Raw genomic sequence first — 21,615 nt, 5'->3', positions numbered from 1 at the left:
TGTATGTTGTACTACTTATTTTTAGTACCTTTGTCAGGGAAATCAGGCCTTGAAACTTTGATTGCATAAAAAAAGGCCTACAGAAAAAACTCTTTCTCTTCTCCTTCTAAGCAACTACACTTAATATCTTTTTATTAAAATTCATAGCCACTGAATCTACATTGCAATAGTCTTATATGCTTATCAGTTACATAAATGTTAATATGTCAAACATATGCCACTCCAAGATAGATGTGAACAAAATTATTTAACCCACAATTTATTCATTAAGTTAATCGATTAAAAATAAAATACTGACATTCCTATTCAAATATATATCCTTGCTTAGTCAGGCAGAGCAGATATCCAATAAATAAGAACTTAAAAGATGTTATTTTCTCCTCAATTCCCTCTCTTTCTAGTGGTGGTGCCCTTTTTTGTCGTGTTCCTCTATGCATGCTCCATTCCTGGAAATTACAGTATGATAATTACTAGAAATTGAATTACCTAGAGTCAATGCCTTTGACAGACGCCCTGTATATAGGTAGGATTAACCACCTGTAGGGACTGCAGATGGCATTTGTGCTGCCCTGACCACTCAGAGACTTGAGGGAAAGACAGCTTTACTGCTTTGCTTTGTCTTCACACATTTCTTGCCAACAGCAGCAACAGGAGTAAACCAACACTCTGTCAAGCGTTCAAGGCCACTTCATACATCCCAAACTGCACTGAATCTAGCTGCTTGGGCTGTAGCCATTCCGCAAGGGCTCCATCACAGCAGTTGCCTTGTAGTCCATGCTGCATGAATTCTCTCACCCTTCTGATGCTAGGAATTACTAAGTCTATTTTGTCAGTGGAAAACTGATGCCAAAGCAAAGCACAGCGAGCTGGTCAGGAAACATTTTGAATAAAGAAAATCTAAAAATTCTGGATCAAAGCCATAGCTGACCAAATCACACACAATGATACAGCACAGCCTTCCATCGTGCCCCTGTTTTGTTGGTCAATTTGCGTTCCACCTTACTAAAAAGATTTCAGTCCCCATATGAAAATTTAGATTGGACAACTATAGCAAATTATTATGCATCTTGCGGGAACCGGTGGTTTTCCTGAAATCTCGGATCCTAAACTCGTAGGAATACTTATGAAATGTAATCTTCCTTATTTCTAATTAAGAGCATGTGAAGATCCAAGTACAATCTAAAGGCTGACCTCTTGCTCCAGTCTTAAAGTACATTAGTTTTATTTTAACATCATGACGTTTTGGAGGGAATAGGAATGAGTTCTTCCTTCTAAAAAGGATGAACAACACAGACCTCAACACAAGATGAGAACTTGAAGATAGAGAGCAAGTGATCCTCTTTTGCTAATAAACTAAATTCAAAAACATTTTGTCTTCTTCCGTAGGGTATGGTTGTTCTTTCTAACAGTAAGACTGCTTATTTCAAAATAAGCTACTTTTACAAGAATCAAAGCCATGCACATTGGCTCTTGGCCAATCTCTGATGGCAAAAACAAGCAAAGTTTGCTATATTTTCAAAAGGAGCTACCTGCACTTTCAAATGCTGAGCATTCTTTTTGAAATTAATTTCTTTGCACACTCAAAAAAAATAGCATTGGAAAAGAAATACGTAGTTGAAAGGATTTGAAGAGTCTTCTCAACTTTTATTGCCTACCTTTTAATTAACACAAAATAATTTTGCACTTTAGGTATTTCAGCCACGTCAGGTAGATCTTACCATTCTTATCTAAGAAGGCGTCTTGTAAACTCAAGCATGTTCTGCAGCAAACTGAATGTTTCCTTGACAGAGTTAAGGGAAAAAAACAAACAACGAGAAAAAAAAACCCAAACAACTACACACTACAACCCAGCCACCAGCCAGCTCTTCATCAAAATCTTATCAACTGAAGACAAAAAGAGAAAATGGAAGAAGGCGAATCATAGAATCACCAGGTTGGAAAAGACCCACCTGATGATCAAGTCCAACCATTCCTATCATGTTCCCAGTTCTCCAGCCAACTGCTGTATGAATGCTCTGTTTTCAAACACAGCTCTTAAAACAATTAAACTGTACTGTGCCAACTATTCTAAGGGCCTGCACCACAGATAATTATTTACCTGTTCTCAGTTACATATCATGAAAGATATATCTCTGCAAGTCAGGCAGGAACTCCCAGCTCAGTTCTTCAACTTCAAAGCTATCTTTAAAACCCTTGGCACTTGCAGAGGCATCTACTACATGTCTGTTGAAATAGATGCTTTTTCATGATATGTTCACCGATGCCTTTCAAAGCAGAAACATAAAAGGAATTAAATCTCTGAAAGGTAATTAATACTGTAGTAACCTCAGTCTATGGAGAGTAAGGTTATCAAAGGGGTGATCGTGGTAGAGCACTCTCCTGCCTCTAGTGAAAGACCAATTGTTACTCTCGGGTAACTCTTCTGTACTGACAGTTTTCATAATAAAGTTACTTTGGAGCCCTGAAGCTCAGAGCTATTTTTCAAACAAACAAGACTTAAGAGCAAAGTATAAGTAACTAGAAATGCAAATGTATAAATCTATTTCAGACATTTCTGCCTCCGGCAAGATGAAAGCCAATATAACATCAACTCATGCAGAGGACTTGATAGAGATGGAGAAAGAGATAAATCTAAGACATTGGAAAAGCGCCTCAACTGGAGTTTGTTGACAGCTCTGAACTGAATTTAGGATGTACTATCACATCTACAGAGAGTCTGGTGCTGAACTGATGAGTGTTGAAGCTTATAGCTTGTTCTGCCAGCAAAGACAGCTGAAAACATCACTGTCCTGTCAAAAAGCCCAAACCTAAGTTTTTCTAAAAGACTTTTCACCAGCATACTTAAGTCCACATCAGAATCCCGTGAGAAAAATGACCAAGTGTAAGCTGGGGGAGGCGGGGAAGGCAAGGGAGGTTCACTTCCCTCAAACTCTGCATGACACCAGCAGGGAGCTGCCAAGAAACCACTCAGCTTGCAATGTCTTCATTAAAAGGCCTAGATAGCTGCCAAATTAACCTCAAAGAGAGGTTATCTTTATCTGTCAGAGTGGTAAAGAAAATTATTAATCATTTTATTGTGGTAGGCATGTAAGACAATAGAGGTTAGTGGTGGGTTGGCCTCGTTATCTTGCCAGTTATCTCACCTCAGCAGAACTAGTACCCAGTGGGAGATTACAAACCTCTGGAGTTTCACCTTTCCAGCATAAAGTGTCCTGAATGCAACAGAGACACTCATCTAGTTTTACCTGCTCTCTTGACCCTAGAGCCAGGGTGCAGGCAGATGGGTGCTGTGCATCCCCTGGTCACTGGGAGAGCACCTGGAAGGAGTAGGCATGTGTCCTCGTCCCCTCTCCTTCTTCAGCCACTTGTGACGAGAAGTAGGCCCAGGTAGGAAAGAAAATCCAACCCGAGGTTTTCAGAGATACACTTTTTGCAACTATTTTGCGGGGTCTTTTTTTAAAGGTTTCCCATTAGGATAGATTTCAGCACTTGTGCTAGAGGTGACACCGTGAAGCCAAGTGCCTCTGGCAGTCAGACGTGTCCCTTGGAAGTCCCCAGAGCAAAGTGCCTTGGCTATGAATGCACCACCACTGCTGGGACAAGAAGTTGCAATAAATGACCCTCGTTTGCGCACTAATACATTCAAATGTGAAAAGGACTGACACCACCCTTCTAAAACAAGCACAGTGGTTACTTTCAAAGTAAAGCAGACCATGTGCTGACCTCCAATTACACTGCCCAGAATGAAAAAACAGGACAACTGTTTAAGATGCCAAATGACATCACTTCAATTAATGAAACCTGTCTATTATCATAACTCACTTAGACACTTGTCACGTTCAAATCTGATTTAAAATTACATTAAAGGGTTTTACACAAACTGTCCTCAGCTTTCTTGATCAAGCTAGGACACAGGAATCCCTTCACTTTCTGCATAGGTTTATAAGAAATTAAATGCAAACACAAGGGCGAAATTAACTTGCTGAGTATTTTAATTTCTAAACATGAGTTTTGGCTGGAAAATATATTTTCTATTTTTTTTTTCCCTCTGAGCCATTAAAAATATTTCTGCTGTGACACAGTTCCCCTGCCCAGACATGAAAAGATGTAATAAATCATGCTAATAATTTCCTGAACTTCAGTTTTTTTAATTTGTTTGGTAATATTAGATGTTACCACAGAAGTCAAAGGTTTTTTTAAAGAATAAACCCTATCGCTCATTTTCTTCCTCCTGTGGTATCATGTTTTCATACATCACCTTATAATCTTCCCATTTTAAAAAGCAGATTCAGGACAATGATATTTTACATCTACCCATGCAAGTCTGTGTGACTATACAAAATACATATGTATGGGCTTGTTACACACAGTATGGTATAGCAGACTGATTGATATTAACTGATTAGAAGAGACCAGTTCATTAAGAGATTTGGCTTCACAAGGATTTGCTCTGTATAGGGCAAGTCTTAGTGCTCACATCAAGAAAACCTGGCGTGCTGGAAAGGATAAACAAATACAATTGCTCATTAGGACTTTCTTGTCCCAATTCCAAGCTTGCTTTGTCCTAAGAGAAAGCCAGGCAAAAGCCAGGCAAAAAAACCCCTCTTTTGGCTTCTGTCACCTGAAGTATCTTGCTCTTCCCTACCATCATGAACTCAATAACAATAAAAGAAAGGCTTGTTTTTTCTAGTGTTTAAAATCAAGTTCCTAGCTTCTTTTTCAGAGATGCAAATACATAAGTAACAGTAAAACAAAGGGGTTTGTTCTCTCGTCAGGGCAAAGCCAAAAAAATCCCTCTGTTTTCCATCCAACCAGGCTTCCAAAAAAGGTCTTCCTAGTGCCTTCTTTACAGGCTTTACACAAACCAAACTCAGAGGAGCATATGAAGCATTGACCTCGTGTGCAGCTGGTTTCCCTTAGCTCCCTTCCCTTGACAATCCCTTTGACAAATCTTCTTTATATGTTTTGGGTCTCCAAACAATAAATAGCCATCGTTGCTACTCAGCTCTGCCAGTTCACTTCACATCCCCACCCAAACTCCCTCAATTTCCATGCCTGCGGTCTTCCTATAGCATTCAGGCTAGCCTACATCTTCTCTTCAAAAAATGCTATGCCAGACTTAGTAGATTCAAGGAGTTTATCTCTTGGGCCCATACTGTTGCACAAGTTACTATGAGTTATAAGGAAGGCTCTTAGATTAAAACGTTCAAATAATTCTCCACAGCTACATGCACAAGGCTCATCTGCACAGGCTTTGGAATGGTAGGGCCCAAGTGATGCAGCAAGGCAAAGCTAAAAATAACTGAGAAATGCACTGAAGCCATCGCCGTGCTTTTCCCATTGTGTTATTTCATTAAAAATATTTAAAAATCAATCATTTAAAATACGCTCAGGGCCACACACCCTGCAGACAATGGTCTTTTGAAAGCCACCCCTTAAGGCTGCTTCAGTTACAAAACTATTTCAGGATGTCGCAACTGCATGTTTTAAACAAAAACCTACTGTAAAAACCCTTTTACTAAGAAATGCAAAACACTCCCTGCCTTCAGACCAATCTTTGGGATAAACATGATATTCTGACTTACAGATTCAGATCTTAAGAATACAGCACAATCTAATTACACTGTTTATTTCTTTGTATCAAGTGGCCTTACCTCACTTAAATATTTTTCTAGAATACAGCATGTAACAGTGTGCTAAGCAAAGGGAAGAAAAAAATAGCATTATGGGAACAGAGCAATCAAGAGCATATTAAAAATATCACATAGCTAAAATAGAGAGATAATTATTTTTGAAAATTAGTGGTACTTTTAAGTTAATTCAAACAACTTTCCTCCAAACGTTTAATTTCTTTTAATACTGCTAACTAGCACTGAAATAAATGCACCAAAAGAAATTCTGCCTCAAGCCCAAGGCTCCCTCTTGAATAATTCAAAAGCAAAAAGATCACAGTGGCTTAATTAAAGCACCCTCTTCCAGTTTCTTTACTTTTCCCAGGTTGCTGTTACAGTACAATATCCCTCTAGGAGGAACTAAGTAATTTTGTAGCATCTATGCTGCTTCCAGTTTCTTTGGTAATGCAATTGTATCATGCCTAAAGTGACTCCGAACTGGCAGTATTGACAACTGAAATACCCATAGTTTCTTACACAACTATTAGCAAGAAAAACAACTGAGCATGCTCAATCTAGTCACTTATGTCCAGGCATAAACTAGAAAAGGCAAAGCATCCATAGCCACTTTTCCTCTGCACTCAGCTCGTGAATGGGGTGGTGGGTTGTGAAGCTCTTAACACTTCACAGAAGTTTCAGGCTCCAGAATTTATACTGGACAAGCACTTGGTGACACTACTCTTGGACCTTCTGTTTTGGTCTGGAAGGGCTAACGTATCTTCACCCACCTAAACTGGCCTAATTAAGAATTTCTGCCCCACACCTGCTTGTCTCCTGCCTGTAGAGACTTACAGCTACAAGAATATCTGTATTACCCATTTCAAATAAGAGCTGCACATGCACAACATAAAAACTGCAGAAACAAGTTAATCTACTCTTTTGAATGTGGTCTGTGAGGACAGCTACCAGGAACCTCCAACACATAACACTATATGAGTGGGAAACCTGTGCTGCAGTTTTGCATGTGAGCATTAATTTAGTTGTCTACTAAAACATACATCACACACATAATGTAAATAATAAAAGCAGTATTGATAAAGTACATGGGATATTCCCTACGGGATGCTGGCATTACATGGAAATCAAAGAACACTTGTGCCTTACAGGCACAATAGAAGATGTCATGTGAATCTGTACAGAAATGGCTTGCATTATTAAGGTAGTGAAAGGAGCCAGTAGAGCTAAAAAGCTAGCTGCAGGACCACAAGCATCTAAAACTGTGAAGTCTACCTGGGTGGAAACGAGATTCTGACACAACGAACCTTTGCCAAATACTAACATAAGACAAGCTGTTGTCCTGGCTGATTTTTCTGAGCAAATCTACTGCCTTTACCAGACTGACAGTGAATCTGAAAAATCGCTCATGGCCTTCTGTGTGCTTATGAGTTTCAACACCTGGAGAGGGGAGGTGGTTGTGAGTTGGACAGACTCTCTGGCAGATCCCTTCAAGTTTGGACAGGTCAGTCTGCATTGTCCAGCTGAGCGCTGGAGTTAATCCGTGGGCAGGAAAGATATGGGTCACTTTTGTAACAGCAGCTCTGCTCTGCTCTTTTTTTCACTTTGTTACAGGTAACTACAGCAATGCCGCGTTAATTGACCGTTAACCTGATTTCCAGTCATTAGTTAGAATTTCAAATTAATCTGGTCAAATAAAATGTACCTTGAGAAAGTAAACACTCATTGATCTACTTTAGTCTCCAGGGTCAATATTCAGGGAGTGGAGAAAAGCACAGGTTCTTTGATACTTTGGATTAAACCTCGTATTCAGGTGTGTTATCTCTAACAGATTGGTTAGCAAGTTTTAGAATTTGTATTTTTAAAGGGAAAACTCTGTCATGACAAATTGTGCTTTTTATGCACTACGAGACACCACTAACACCAAAGAATCCTTCCACCTTCGCTAAAAACTGGAGCTTTATTTTTACTCATGTATAAATTATTCATAATAATTGCAGCATAAAACAGATGGGAAAAAATTCCATGCCCTACTCTGCTTCTTTTAGATGCATAAAGACCACACACAATTTTCAGGTGTATTCTAACCTCCCCATACCTAAAAATAATCTCAACACTCAATCTGCATTTCCTGTTTGTGTTGGACAGCTCCTTGGATTCCTCAGACTATTCCTTAAACCTTAGACAGGTTATACCAGTATAATTATGTGAATTATGGGTACAAGGGTTTTTAACTGGTGTAGATGTGTTACTGTGAGCCATAATGAGAACATAAAAATCACCGCAGCAAGGGTGATTTGGTTTTGTCTCCCTGCCTGGAATAAGACACTCCAACCCATCTAAGCCCACACCAATGGATGTGATGTTTCCACTCTTCTATATGAGAATAATTGAAGCAAGGGGAGAAAAAAAGCCCTTCCTTTTCATAATGGGAAGACAAAAGTCATGAGGGACAACTTCTTTGCAAATACACTTGGTGTAATGCCATTCTAAACAAAACCTCTCAAAATAAACATTGTGAACAGTACAAAATGCTTCTACTTATCTTTCACTTGCAGAGCTCTCAGTTATCATAAATACACTTGCTCTGCAGCTGGCTGTAAAATCCTTCATATCAAACCCCTATTATTCTTGTTAAATAATTTTATTTTAAAACCAAAAACATGGAGATATTGCTCATGCACTGTGAAGTCTCAAACATGCAGAGAAACACTTCTGCTTTGTTTTGCACATTCTGTCCTTGGCTCAGCTTCCTGGGCCTGCACAGCTCCAGAGCTTCAAAAACACTGATTCCTTTCATGACTCAGCACAGTTTGCTCTGCCAGTCCTTCGGTCATGCCTGTACAGACGTTTGAGGGGTCTTGCAGCAAAACAGATGGAGGAACTGGTGGAGTTGAAAAAAACCAAAATCAATCAAAAAAAAAAAACCTTGTGGGATGCCTTTACTAAATCTAGGATGTGAATCCCAGACAAAGTGACAGCACAGATAGAAACATGATGTACAGGACTTGCTGGAATAAGAGAAAAACAGCAGGTTTGTTGCACTTTTAAGATAACTCCAAGTCAGTCCAAAGAAGGGTGAAAGAATAAGAAAATGCCTGTGGATGGGTCCTATTCAGTCAAGATCTATATATTCTTTGTCAACCCAATCTCAGCAATTGTTTTTCTGGGACCTTTACAATGATGCAATCTGACGCTGTCAGAAGTCTGTGCTTAGTTGATACAAAAAAGTGTCCTCTCAGTCAGTGTGCTTTGGGAGGGTAGGAGCCCAAAAGGGAATGTTTTTAATCCCCTGAGCACAAGAGGTGAGTGCTTGTCCTCAGGACTTCGCTGCTGAACGCAGAGGTCCAACTTCTGTCAATGCAGCACAGAAAGGGTGGCCAGGGAGTATGCTAGCACAAGAGGTCTACCTGCCCAGACCAATACCCTAAAGGTCTACCTTCAGAGGCCCAAACTCCCCAGGGGCATCCACCTGGGGATGCCCTATCATAGCCGCATGTTACGGAGATGTGTTCACAAAATCATTTTGCGATATCTTTATTTCCAGCTTACAGTCCCCAGAAAATTAAACTGCAAAAAGGACTAGCCAAAGGAGAACCTGTCCTACTCAGAACTTAAGAGGCATAAAACCTAGATGGTTGTGCTTTCAGGGACCCATACAGTTGGGACGGGAGGTTCCTCAACATTACAAAAGGAGTCTCAGACACCAGGATTGTGTGGACAATTGAAAATCCACAAGAAGATGATGATTAATTTTTGGTCAAGCTAGCAAATCAAGCTCAAGTACTGTGACAACAAGAGGGAAGAGAACTGAGGTCTTCCAACTTAGTGTAATTTCATTTTTCACCCACCAACACATGGAGACACAGATTGCCTTTTTCTAAAAGAAGATCCGCCGGGATAAAGACTAACATGTGACATATGCTACAAACAAGATTCAAGAGAAGAGAGCTGTGTGATGGTTTTCACAAATGACCAGTGTTGTTGCATTCCTTTTTCATATAAAATGAACTGTAAACATCTGGGACATTGGTTACCATATCAGTAAGGTTCCAAAACCTTCACTAACTTCAGACAGAGTTACAGGATATGCTGCAAGTTGCTTGTTTTGAAATGAAGCATAAATACTGTTCTGGAAGTTCAAATCTAAAGCTAATCCAGGCTTCAACAGAATTACACTCACAGAAAGCTGCATCTTACCAATTTTATCTTCAGGGACTAGGCAAAATGATGGGCCTTTGAATTCCAGTAAAAGAGAATCTAACTGCCTGTCAGACAAATACCCAAACTTGTTTTTAACTGCATTTTCTGGTTTCTCTCTGACCGGTTCCCATACTGCACTTACATACCATCTATATGATAATAACATTATGTCCTCAGACTCAGAAGGGAGACTCCAAAATACTTAGATCTAAATGTAGATCTCATCCCACCTGTAACTGCATGAAGACAGGACATAGTCTTCTTTTCCTCTGTAACTGTACACATGCCATAGAGAGTTGATCTGCATGACCATCAGAGTACTCAAAACAAAACACAAGCCAATCAATGTCACTGCTATAGATTTCATTTCCTTCCAGACAAAAGAAAACACTAATACTTGAATTGCCAAGAGTCACCTAGACTTACAAGTTTCTCATTTCAAAGACCATGCCACTGATTAAAGGGCAGCTAAAATATCTGAAATACGTATGGGAGGGAGAGGGTGTGTCAAACAACCTCCTCTTCCATTTTGCTGACAAGTGAAGTACAAACATGAACTTTTACCAACAAAAATATTGCAAACTGTAATCTTGTTTACATTTTTTATAGTGAGATAACATCGTACTGCTCATGCTGCTCTAAAAATAGTTTTCATATAAATTAAAAGGTCAGCACAGAGATTTGCTAAGTACAAGTTTTGTTTACTATGGGACTTTTGTTTACTATGGGACTTGGATTATTAATTCATCTTTGTGAAGCAGTAGCTGCACTACAGCTAATTTTTGGCCAGTATTAACAAACGTTATTACTGAACTACCTAAAAGTGATTAGTTAGGTAAGGTCTGGGACCAGAAGCCACTACACACTGTGGGGCCATCTACCTCTACTTGTCTCTGGGACAAGAAGGTGTAGCTTGGCTACAGATAAGACTCCTGTTAAAGTTAACGTTCAGGATGAAAGACGAACATAAGTAAGAGCAAGATATTGGTTCAGGAAGACCATTGCCTCCTTACGTATCCTTGTCTAAGACTTGCCAAAAAGGTAGCACAGCCAGTGACAAAGCTGTCGTAACTTGTAGATACTACTGACAACAATTCTGCTTTGAAGAAGAGCTAAGGTACGTCCAGTAAAGGCAGTAGCCATTTGGCTACAATGACATTCAAACCTGGAAAAACTGACAGGGCTAGTTAGGATGGCAGTTCAGTCCAGCAATTACCAGCACAGGAAAAAAACCTGCTATCAGAGGGTTATGTGGCTTTATTTACATCTGGAATTAGAAGAAAGTGCTGGCCTAGAATAAAGGATAATACTGGGATTGGGTTTAAGCTTGGGGCTCAGGCCAGCAAAACTGATGAAGCATAGCTTAGAAAGCATGTCCATGAAAACTGGTGCTGGTTTAAATGATCTGATTGCAGAGATATGTGGGGTAAGGAGAAAGATAACGTCAAGATTAGGAGTGGAACTAGGGTTTGAGCATACTCTGGAAGAGGCTGATAAACTGCATCATCTCATTTCAGTATCAGGGAGGGCCACACACTGTGATAAAGGTGCCACATGACAGGACTTCACACACCCTTAGCAAGCCCAACACTACCCAGCATCCCAGGCCCACTGTGTCGATAGCCTCTGTTGACCCGAGTCTCCCCAAGCCATATAATGTGCTGTCAGCCTGATGCATTCCTAGCCCCTCAGGATTACTCTAAGTATACACTTCTGTCCTTGTGCATGTTCACAGTGAACCCGGCACACCCGAGATGTACAGATTTCCTGTACCGTATGTGCACAGTGTGTACGTCCTGCAGACATGGGCAGGGAAGAGGGCTTCAAACAAGGAAAGCTTCTGTCTGTAAACATCCAGCCCTTACTGTCTCTATTCCTCCCTCCATTTGCCACTCAGGCCACTATATCTGAAAGGCATCAAAGACTAAAAAAGTTAAGCTTCTGGCAACCAATGTCTCCTCTCTTTCTAGATGCTTTAAAAAAAACAGTGGATTAAGTCTGTGCAGCAGGTTAGTCCTGCCAAGGAAATCAAAAGCCAAATCAGCCAAATATACTAAGAAGCAGCACAAAAGCTTGTCTGTTCTTCTCCAAACAGGAGCTTTGCCAATGATGATCTTGGCAGTACTATTTAGCACTTAACCTTTTCCCAGTTTTTGGGAATAGGTGTCCAACATGTTACTCAGCATTTTCCAGGTTATGGGAGGGCTTAAGATTGACCTCGCTCATTTCACATTACAGAAAAACCTGACATATATCTTACCTATCTCTGCATTTTAATCACAAAATAGGCTCACCCATATTAGTGATTAATGGTGAAAAATTCGGTCTTAGGGGCAGGCAGGCCTTGGACCTGACAATGACATGTTCTGGAGAAAGATGAAACATATAATCACGTTTCAAGGACAAATTAATGTCCATTCTGGAAACTATACAGTCAAAAACCTTAAAAATCACACAGATCATCTCTAGATTTTCCAAGCTTGCCATTTAGAGGATGCAGGGTAAGCAAGAATGACAGTTGCTCAATTCAGTGAGCAAACCTGCTTCAGCATTCACTATAAACTGCAGAGGAGAAAGCTTCACAGTGAGTCTTGCCAAGAGGGAATTGGAATTATCGAGCCTCATGGTCACAAGACCACACACTACTGTTGTGAAACAGTCACTGGGTAAATATGGGTGTAGTTCTAACACAGTTTACCTCTGGGGTGGGAGGGGAGAAAAAGCCACATGCAAAATATGGTCTTACCCCTGAAAAGGTACAAGGTCAAGAAAAAAAGAGCCTTACAAATCTGCACTGATATCAAAACCGCAGCAGAACAATGCTGTCAATGCAGTAATGACACAGAGTAGGGAATAAAGGCAAGTCATGGAGTTAAGCCTGCAGCAAATAATTCAGGCAAATGCAATAACAGCAAAAAAGAGAATTCCAAGGGATGGAGGAGTAAAAGTTAGGATGATGTAGAAATGGTGGCTGAACTTCAGTTCACTAAGGTGAAGTTGCAAAGGCAGCACATTTCCAGAATGATAAAACATTAATAGCAGAAGACAATAAAAGTTAAAACATAAGATGCTGATTTTAAAATGTATAGATAGGCAGATAGCTCTGATTAGCAGGTATACATACTAACAAAGCAGAACCAGAAAGATGCCATTCAGCAATGTTAAGAGTTGAAATCTGACCATTTTCTTAGCCTTTTTATATTTCATGTTATATGGATCAGTGTAAATGAAGGAGTTCGGAGAAGTTCTTCAAACTTATCTTTTCTTGTTTGCAGAAATCGAGAACTTGCAAAATAATCACTTCTACAAGTCACTGCCATCAGCCCTGCATACACAAGTGTCTCTTCTGCCTCTGCGCTAAGCAAAACTTCCTCTAAGGACCTAACTTTGTCCCACCAACTCACAGCATTTTTTCCAAGCTGGTGGAAAAGAGGATATATTGCATCTGTCCTTTATGCAATGCTGTGCTGTTTGGAGCAGATCCCACGAGGGCTTAGCAGGGCGCTGCTGGACACTTCTAGGGAATGGGACTAGGGAGCGGTGGAGGGAGGAGAGAGCAATGCAACCTTTGCTCCTGCCCACAGCAAGGGCGCCGACTCAGCACAGCTGCGAGTAGCAGGGATTTGAAGGGGGGAGTATTTCATCCAGCCAGGCTCTCCCTTTCACAGGGGAGCAAAAGGCCATTTCATTCATTTCTCCCTCTGACCCTTGCTTCTCTAGGGGAGGGAGAAAATACGAAGGCATTAAGCACTTAGCATTATTTCTGATGCAAGAACGATACAAAAGCATCTCAAACAAAAGTTACTCGCATTCCAGTCTCCTAAGAGCTTCCTTCTTTACTATCAACCCACCAGAAGTGATGGGTTTTAGTGGAGTCCTTTTTCTGCATGCTGCTGTGTCCTGATGTGATATCCAGGGCACTCTTCTAGTCTCAGCTTCCACCACTACACTCTTAAGCTCTGTGACACTAAACTTCTGGTCCTTAAGTATGACTTGCATTTATGAAAAAGTAACATACAGGGTTCAATTCTCTAGTACAAGTTAGCGTACAATTTTCCCACCTGTATTAAACACGCAGATTACTTATGAGGCAAACCAATTATATAAGTTCTGTCAAAATCCACACTTATTAATACCTTTGTCTCTACTAAGAGTTTATTGGGCTCTAAAATTTGTACTGAAGACTATTCTACAGAACACAGTGGGGTAATGTATTTAATGTATTTAATTTTATTTATGTATTTATAAATTATTATATTAATGTATTTAATGTATTTAATTTTAAATGATTGTTCAGTATAGCCCAGATATCATTAAAGGACCTGTGGCAATTAAAATTCATAAGCTGTATTTCCAAATCTCACAACTCAGATCAAGAACCGCAAAAATGACGATTGTCAATGAAATACTGTATCCTGACTCGCTCCATACAAATAAGCTACGCTTATAAAAGTGCTTCTTTGCTTCAGTAGAGGAGGGTGGCAAAGGAAGAAACTGATAAGGAATAATTAAACTAAATTGCACTAAAGAAAAGGTGAATCAATTGAAACAGCCCATGAAGTATCCAAGTGTACACAAAGTAATTCAACAGATGTTACACTGGAAGGATGATAATCCAGTATATGGATGAAATCAGAACATGATATAAATGGCACCTGCAATGCTGAAATTGATCATGGACATTCTGCTGCTTACTGTCAAACATGAAATGCTACTGTACGGCATTTTTGCAAGCAAAAACTTACAGAAGACCAGTGAAATCAGAAAATTATGCAGCCAGTATACAGAAAATAACATGGAAAATAGAGTTGATTTTCTCATTGATAAAATAATGAATTCTCATGTAAGGTCATTACTATACCTTCATGACATCTTTATAGGAATGAATAGCCTCAACTTCCTCTTTGTCATCATGATCATCATCCTCCACTCCTTCATCCAGAGCATCATATCCTTCATCCCTACTCCCATCTGTTTCTGTGGTATTAGTCATGTGGTCAATAAGCTGCTCCAGTGGAGGACTTAATTCCCGCTCTTCATTGTCCTTCAAACCATAGTCCAGGGCTTTATATATAATAATCCCTAGTGATTCAATAACCTATAAAAGTAAAAAAAAAAAAGAAATTTATTAATGCCATTTACATGAAAGAACAGGTCAGTCTAGAAACACCTTTTTCTGGTGTTTGTATAACAAACTCGTCGAGGGCAATAAACATCAAAATTAAAGAGTAAAATTATCCTCTAATACCTCCACCAGTACTTCAGTGATGCAGCACAGAACATGCAAGAACAGGCCACACCACATACCTACCACCTTTTTATTTCAAAGTTTGAAATAAAAAATTATAATTTAAATACAAAGTGAGATCTTTTTTAGATTATTTTCCCTTTTCCCTCTAATATGACAAACGTCAATATAACATTACTCTAGACCTTGTAAGACTATATTACATGCATTTAATCTTTTTTTGGACAGGGTATGGGAGTAGAAATTAAAAGAAAGAGTAAACTAACATGAGAAGCCTTCCTCCTCCCACAAATTAACAACACTTGGAAACAGCCCTTCAGCTTCTGCACCTCTTCATTAACCTGAGAGGCGTCTGGACACAGCTGTGGACATCCCAATATTAACTCACTAAGCAATGGGACATCAGCCCACAAGAACTCCTTTGCCTGTGGCACACGTATTTTGATAGATTTCATTGCACTGAGGTAGTACCTTGATTTTCCATTGAATTTGAGACTTTTTTTTTTGTGCTCTGTCAAGAGCAAAGCAAACAGATGACCTCATACTTCGTATAGCAAAAAAATTGCCAAGAACATCCCAAAATGCTAAACGCACATTTTCTTCTTGCCGCTCTTTATTTTCCTTAATATTGAAGCTTCTAGCATTTTAAAGATGCAAAGAGATGACATCTCAAACTGAGCACTTTGGAAATGGTTATTCATGGAGAGGGAAGGAAAATAGGCTTGGAAGAGTAAACCACAAGCAGGTAATGTCAAAGGTAACATTGCTTCTGGGAGATCCTTGTCTGACAACAGCAGCAGGACTGGAGCTATTGCATGTAATCTCTGATCTTGTGTGTTGTGATGGCCAGCATGTCACACAAACGAGCAGACTCCAGTGTAGGAGTAGTTGGCACCAGAGCAACTTAAATAACAGGAGTATTTCTAAACATATCAAACCTTGTAATCAAATGCCATTTTCTCTCATCTGATTTCTCCTGATCAACACACTTTTTAATGCAGATTTTTGAAATTCTGTTTGGATAAACAGGAAGACACAAATGGATTTTTAAAATGTTAAATTTGATTCTAGCAGCTTACTTATTTCAGCACAGCAAAGCATCTTTGTTCTGAGAGACTGAAGGTTAGCAAAGACTTACAGTGATATCCTATTAGTTTCTCTAGACATAATGTAATGAACTAACTCTAGTTGGACAGCTTTACACTTGCATACTTCGTTCCTCTGCTGAGATTACTTTGCAGTGTAAATTCACCTTGCCAGACAGTAGATAATAAACAAACAAAAACCCCAATTCATATTAAAAAAAAAGTCTATAATTTATTTCCAGTAAGTTTGATAACTCGATTCAATATAAATAATTTTCCTATGCTATTCTCCTGAAATGTGTTTATAAATACTTGGAAAATATTCTTAACATGCAGTCAAGAAAACTGATGAGGCAAATTAATGAAGAAAAAAATTGTCTTTATTTATTTCAAAGAACAGTTTCTGACTTAGTGAGACAAAGTTTACCAGAGAAGCATCAATGCATGCTTGCTCAGTTGTCATACACTTCCCCAGACTTCTGCCATAATCTGCTTTGGAGACAGGACTGGGCACTGAACAGATCTAAGAAAAGCTATAACAGATATAACAGACCAAACTTATATTCGTAGCATATCTGGTTTGCCTCTTAGAGAAGCTATTTTGTAATAAATGACTTGTAAAACTTGCACTGTTGTTAAAAAAAAGTGAAAACGTGAAAATTTCGCAAAAGAAAAGGTATTCTATTGGTGGACATGTATGTTTCCTATAACCCGGGTACTGAGTATAAAACCAACATATACCCCTTCGGCAACTGAAAGGGAACAAAGAATGCCAAGTTAATTGCAATTTGAAGTAGAACTAAATGAAAATGAAGTATCATAACATCTTGTGCCATGCAGTGATGGCTGCTGAAGGCAGCTTCAAGATTTTGCTACACCAACATTTCAAAAAAAATAGAAGCAGGAGGTATAAAGAAAGTGCACTCTCTCTGCCTCCTTCTGTTTGGGAAGAGGATTATGGCATTCAAAAGCAGCATGGATAAAGCTGGATGACAGCTGCTGCTTTCTTTGATGTATCAGCACTGGGGCTCTTGCCGTTCAGTAATATGGTTTGTGCATTTTTATGTGTGATGAACAGATTTCATAATACATGCAAAGCTGACACAAGGCAAAAGCCTGCAGCAGCACCAATTCAGACCTATATTTCAGTCCCTCAGCTCCTTATTTAGGAGTTGTGATCAAAACTATATTTATCCAGTGTCTGTCAGTATCACAGATTCCTCTTGCTCTAAGACAAAGCAGCAAACATCTTAACTGAGAAACTTTGCTTTGACTTGCACTAAAACTGAAAGTGGCAGTACTAATGATAAATGATGCTACTTGATTCAGATGAAAAAAAAAAATCAAATTCTGCACCTTGAATTTTAGAACTCACTTGTAAATTGATTTAAATTTTGGTGAAGGGCCTGTTCTTTGTAAATCAATCAGCAGCCAAATAACTTTAAAAAAAAACCCAAGGAAGTTGATTATTATGCTTTGCACCTTCTCACCAAGTTCTTTTGAAAGTCATGGCTTCAGACCAACAAAAAAGCCAAAACCAACAACATTTCCCAAAGAGTGAACTTGTACTCTGTTGTGCTCAAATTGTTAGGGAAAGGGGAATTTTGTCTCAATGTAAGTGAGTATTCTTTTAGTTACTACTCCAGTCAGGACTCATACTATACTGTTCTTTTATAATAAGCTGTGATAAAGTTGCCGAAATGCTTTGACTTCAAACATGATGTAAAAACAATATCCTTGCACTCCATTTACACACAGAGCAAAAACAAAACCTGAACCATTCTGATTACTTTCTTACGTAAACATTGCATGGAACTTTCCATTCTGCATACCTTCCTCCAACACATTAAGGCCTGCCTTTTGGGAAGGGGTTCATTAGGGTTTTAGGTCTTTTATATGACACGAATTCTGTTCTTCCAATAACACTGCCAATTTAACATTCTCAAAACCTCTCCAAGTAGGCTTTTGTATAGGAACCAAATATGCTTGAGACTTGCAAAAGCCTCAACTGAAATTACCATGAGTACTTCACATATATTTTTCTTTATTTACTGCAGAGGAAAATCCTTTTTTCCCCTCAATGTATATATCTGACTCTTGCAGAAGCATAGATGAGAACAGGCAGAACGCACATGCCATTTCCCCCTACTCATCACACACACAATAAGGCACTGTCTGACCTTTCATCCCTTCCTAGGCTTGCCTCAATTTTTAATCAAAGCAACAAAGCCTAAGGACCGGCTTGTATGTACAGCAGTAAAGGGCTTATTTTTCAGCTCAAATGCCTCCCTGAGGTTCTCCCTTCCTCCAAAAGCCACACAGGTTCTGTATCCCTAAATTGGGATTAAAGACGCTATAAAGTACCAGCTCCTAAGGTGAGTCAACTAACTTTGAACTTCTCCACAGGGACCTCAGAGATGGCAACCAGTCACAACAATATTTGCATAACTACTGCACTGTCTGTCATGAATTTGAATAATTTTTTAATTAAAATTTTATACTACAATTATTATTTTTAAGTGCTCCCATTTCTCACCAGCAGATCTCCAACACATTTTATGAAGGAGAATCCCTCTGCCTTATGTTAGCAGTGCTGAGAGCCCAGAGCTCGAGTTAGCCAGGGCACTCCTTAGAGCAGATCTCCTCTCTGTCACCATCCCTGGTATTAGGAAGCAGTTAGTCAATCTGCAAAGACTAACCTGTCCTGCTGCTAGCTTCAAATTAGCCTGACAGGTACTCCATGCTGTGCTTCTGGAATTATAAGACAACGTATAAACACATCCATAGATACTCATGAAATCAAGAGTTATGTATCTTAAATTTTCTGTGGCATATTAGAAGACACAAGGATGCGTAAGTTTTTATAAGTTCTGTAATATAGTCCAAAAGAGGCATGTTAAAATCTTATGTAAACTCAACTGTTCCTTTCCACCAAGATGGCAGAGGGAGCAACCTATTGCTCTGGTTATCATTTCAATATGTAACTAAATAATTAGCTTGCTTCTTCAGTATCTAATTCTGGAACTGAAAAAGATCATGCTTTCAGAGAGGCTGAACAAATAATAGGGTTAGGATAAACCAAAGTACACTTTTTGGTTATTTACCTCATCCTCAGATGCCCTACATAACTCTTCAGAGTACCTCATGGACAAGTATGTCCAAATAGGTTGTTACAAGAGATGCATTGCTATCACCGCAAACCTCGGGTCTACTAGCATAGTTCTTACCACAGCATTCCCCAGGGGAAGCAGGCTAGCATTACCCAGGTTTTAATAGCTGGGGACATTGCTAAATTTAAATATGACCTTCACTAAATTAGAGCAACCTGCAGTAGACTGTCAAATGAGAAAAACTTCCAAATGTTTCCAGGTAAGTGGCAAGTAATCAGAATTTTTTCCATTTAGCAGACGAACCATTCATTTCCAAAGAACAGAGGCAAAAGATAGAGGATTGCTTAACTTCTGAGTGATGTTGGTTTGCTTCTGAAATAGCAAGATACTGCTCTCTGCAATATAATTAGCCTTGCTAATTATATTGCAGTAACAAAAGCAAGACAAAAAAATAAAAATCCAAGTATGTCAGGTCTAATCGAAAATAAACATGAAAGCAAATTATATACACCCTTTTTACAAGAATCAGTCTGTTTTAGATGCATTCAGAGTTAGGATCATTTCCCTATGGTATCCAGGGGAGAACTTTTTCAAAATGATTTTATATCCACAAGTCTTCAAATACACTAAGTAGATAGAGGGTCCTACTTACTGAATTATTTTTACTATTCAGGTATACATTAAAGAGATTCAGTGTAAGAACTCCCGATAAGAGACATAGAACAAGCCTAAAACAAACAAAAGTGAACAGTTGTTTTTTTTGGGGCGGGGGTTGTTTTGTTCCCCTCAAAGTGAGTATGTGAAAAATTAAGCAGTTAAATATTGTTGGACTCAGTTGCCTCTAATAAAGTAGCAGTAATTTAACTGTAAATTTATTAAGGCTCAAATGTAATATAACTCTCCAACTTATTCAAAGGTTCTGACAATTATAAACATGGGTTTGGTTGTTCAAGTTTCAGTATAGACATTATCTGAGGAGTACTATCATTTATTACCATATATGAAAGCAGAATTTATTCCATTGTTTCACTCTCAACTTACGTTTTATCTGCTGCATTAAGACATTGAAACAAAAACTTCATTTTTATTCTCATTTTTGTTCATACACTGTAATCCCCAAGATTAAGACAAGTTGTTACTCTATTATTAAGGTATTTATCCAGCCTGAAGGAGTTTCATCAAAGTGACGGTTGATCCCCAAAGGAAAAACAAAATTAAATACCCTGATTTAACTGTGGAGACTCCAGTAATAGCTGAGCCTCCATTAAAAGAATTCAGTGCAATAATGAAGTAACACATATGGTGAAAGTCATTTGCAATTTCTTAAATACACCTCTGTTCATATCAGTTTTAAATGTACGTCATGTTATCCTGATCCCATTTAAGTAAGTGGCAGAGCAAGCAATGACATTAAGAATTCTGAAGTCTGAATATACTTGCTGAAGCAAATAGGCGGAATGATTATGTTGTTAAATTTCCCTACCTGAAAATTGTCTTAAAATATCCTACCTGTTTAGGATTTTAAGCACAATATCTTGTCTGGGTTTTTTAAGAAGCATTTTATTATCACAGCCTATAAAGAACACTCGCATAAAAACTTCATTCAAAATCTTAGCAGCTTTGAATTAGGTACAGCAAAATCAAGTTTGTGAAAGCCCCAGTACTATGGAAATACTATTTTAAAATATAAACAGAATATATACTTTTTATCTTAAGTGAAAGACACAAAATCAGAAATTTCTGTTCTAGTTCACTTCTTATGTACACCAGTCATAAATCTGCTGTTGCTCTTCAGAGTAATGCTTCCTACACATAAGAGGTATTTTTTAAAGACAAGTTTCAATGCAGTATCAATCTGATAAATCAACAGATAGTATTATTACATCAGAATCATTTAATACTACATCTATCCAATGAAATCAATTATTATTCTTTTCAGCACACATAACCCTTCAGTATTGCTGACTTTACTAAATAAAGTCAGGTCCAAACAAAGGCTTTGTTGCCTTTTTTTTACATTATGAAATAGAATTAAACACCTATGTACACTTTTATATAGACACAGAAAGCAATCAAGTGAACTCCTCGAGTAAGCCAACAGAAGAAGCAAAGACTTCAAGTTGACTACGAAAGACATAACCAAGCCACGGAAACTCCAGTGGGTTCAAATTTTGTAAGACACAGAAACTGTTTGCCATGTCAGCCTTTTGAATAATGTTTTATCTAGATTACATTAAATTATCAGATTGACTACAGCAAAAGATTTTTGTAGTGAGAGAGAGAAGTGACCAGGTCAAGGAAAACTGGTATAAAGGACAATGAAAACAGTTCAGTAGCTCCGA

At 38.6% G+C, this 21,615-nt stretch overlaps 2 protein-coding genes across 3 annotated transcripts in view; one reads left to right on the top strand and one right to left on the bottom strand.

Annotated features, from left to right (window-relative positions):
• Positions 1-21,615, top strand: part of CIDEA (cell death inducing DFFA like effector a) — a 557,707-nt gene that overhangs the window by 144,110 nt on the left and 391,982 nt on the right. The window lies entirely within an intron of this gene.
• The window catches only part of SPIRE1 (spire type actin nucleation factor 1), a 132,952-nt gene that overhangs the window by 58,776 nt on the left and 52,561 nt on the right, over positions 1-21,615 (bottom strand). For both annotated transcript variants that reach the window (XM_069853781.1, XM_069853782.1), the window contains exon 3: positions 14,692-14,928. In XM_069853781.1, coding sequence (XP_069709882.1) covers positions 14,692-14,928 — 237 coding nt within the window. The remainder of the gene's footprint in view (positions 1-14,691; positions 14,929-21,615) is intronic.

The sequence above is a fragment of the Phaenicophaeus curvirostris genome, chromosome 3 (genome assembly GCF_032191515.1).
Source record: "Phaenicophaeus curvirostris isolate KB17595 chromosome 3, BPBGC_Pcur_1.0, whole genome shotgun sequence".
In the NCBI taxonomy this organism is placed as follows: Eukaryota; Metazoa; Chordata; class Aves; order Cuculiformes; family Cuculidae; genus Phaenicophaeus; species Phaenicophaeus curvirostris.
Note: the sequence above shows the minus strand (reverse complement) of the source record. Positions and strands in the feature narration are given on the sequence as shown.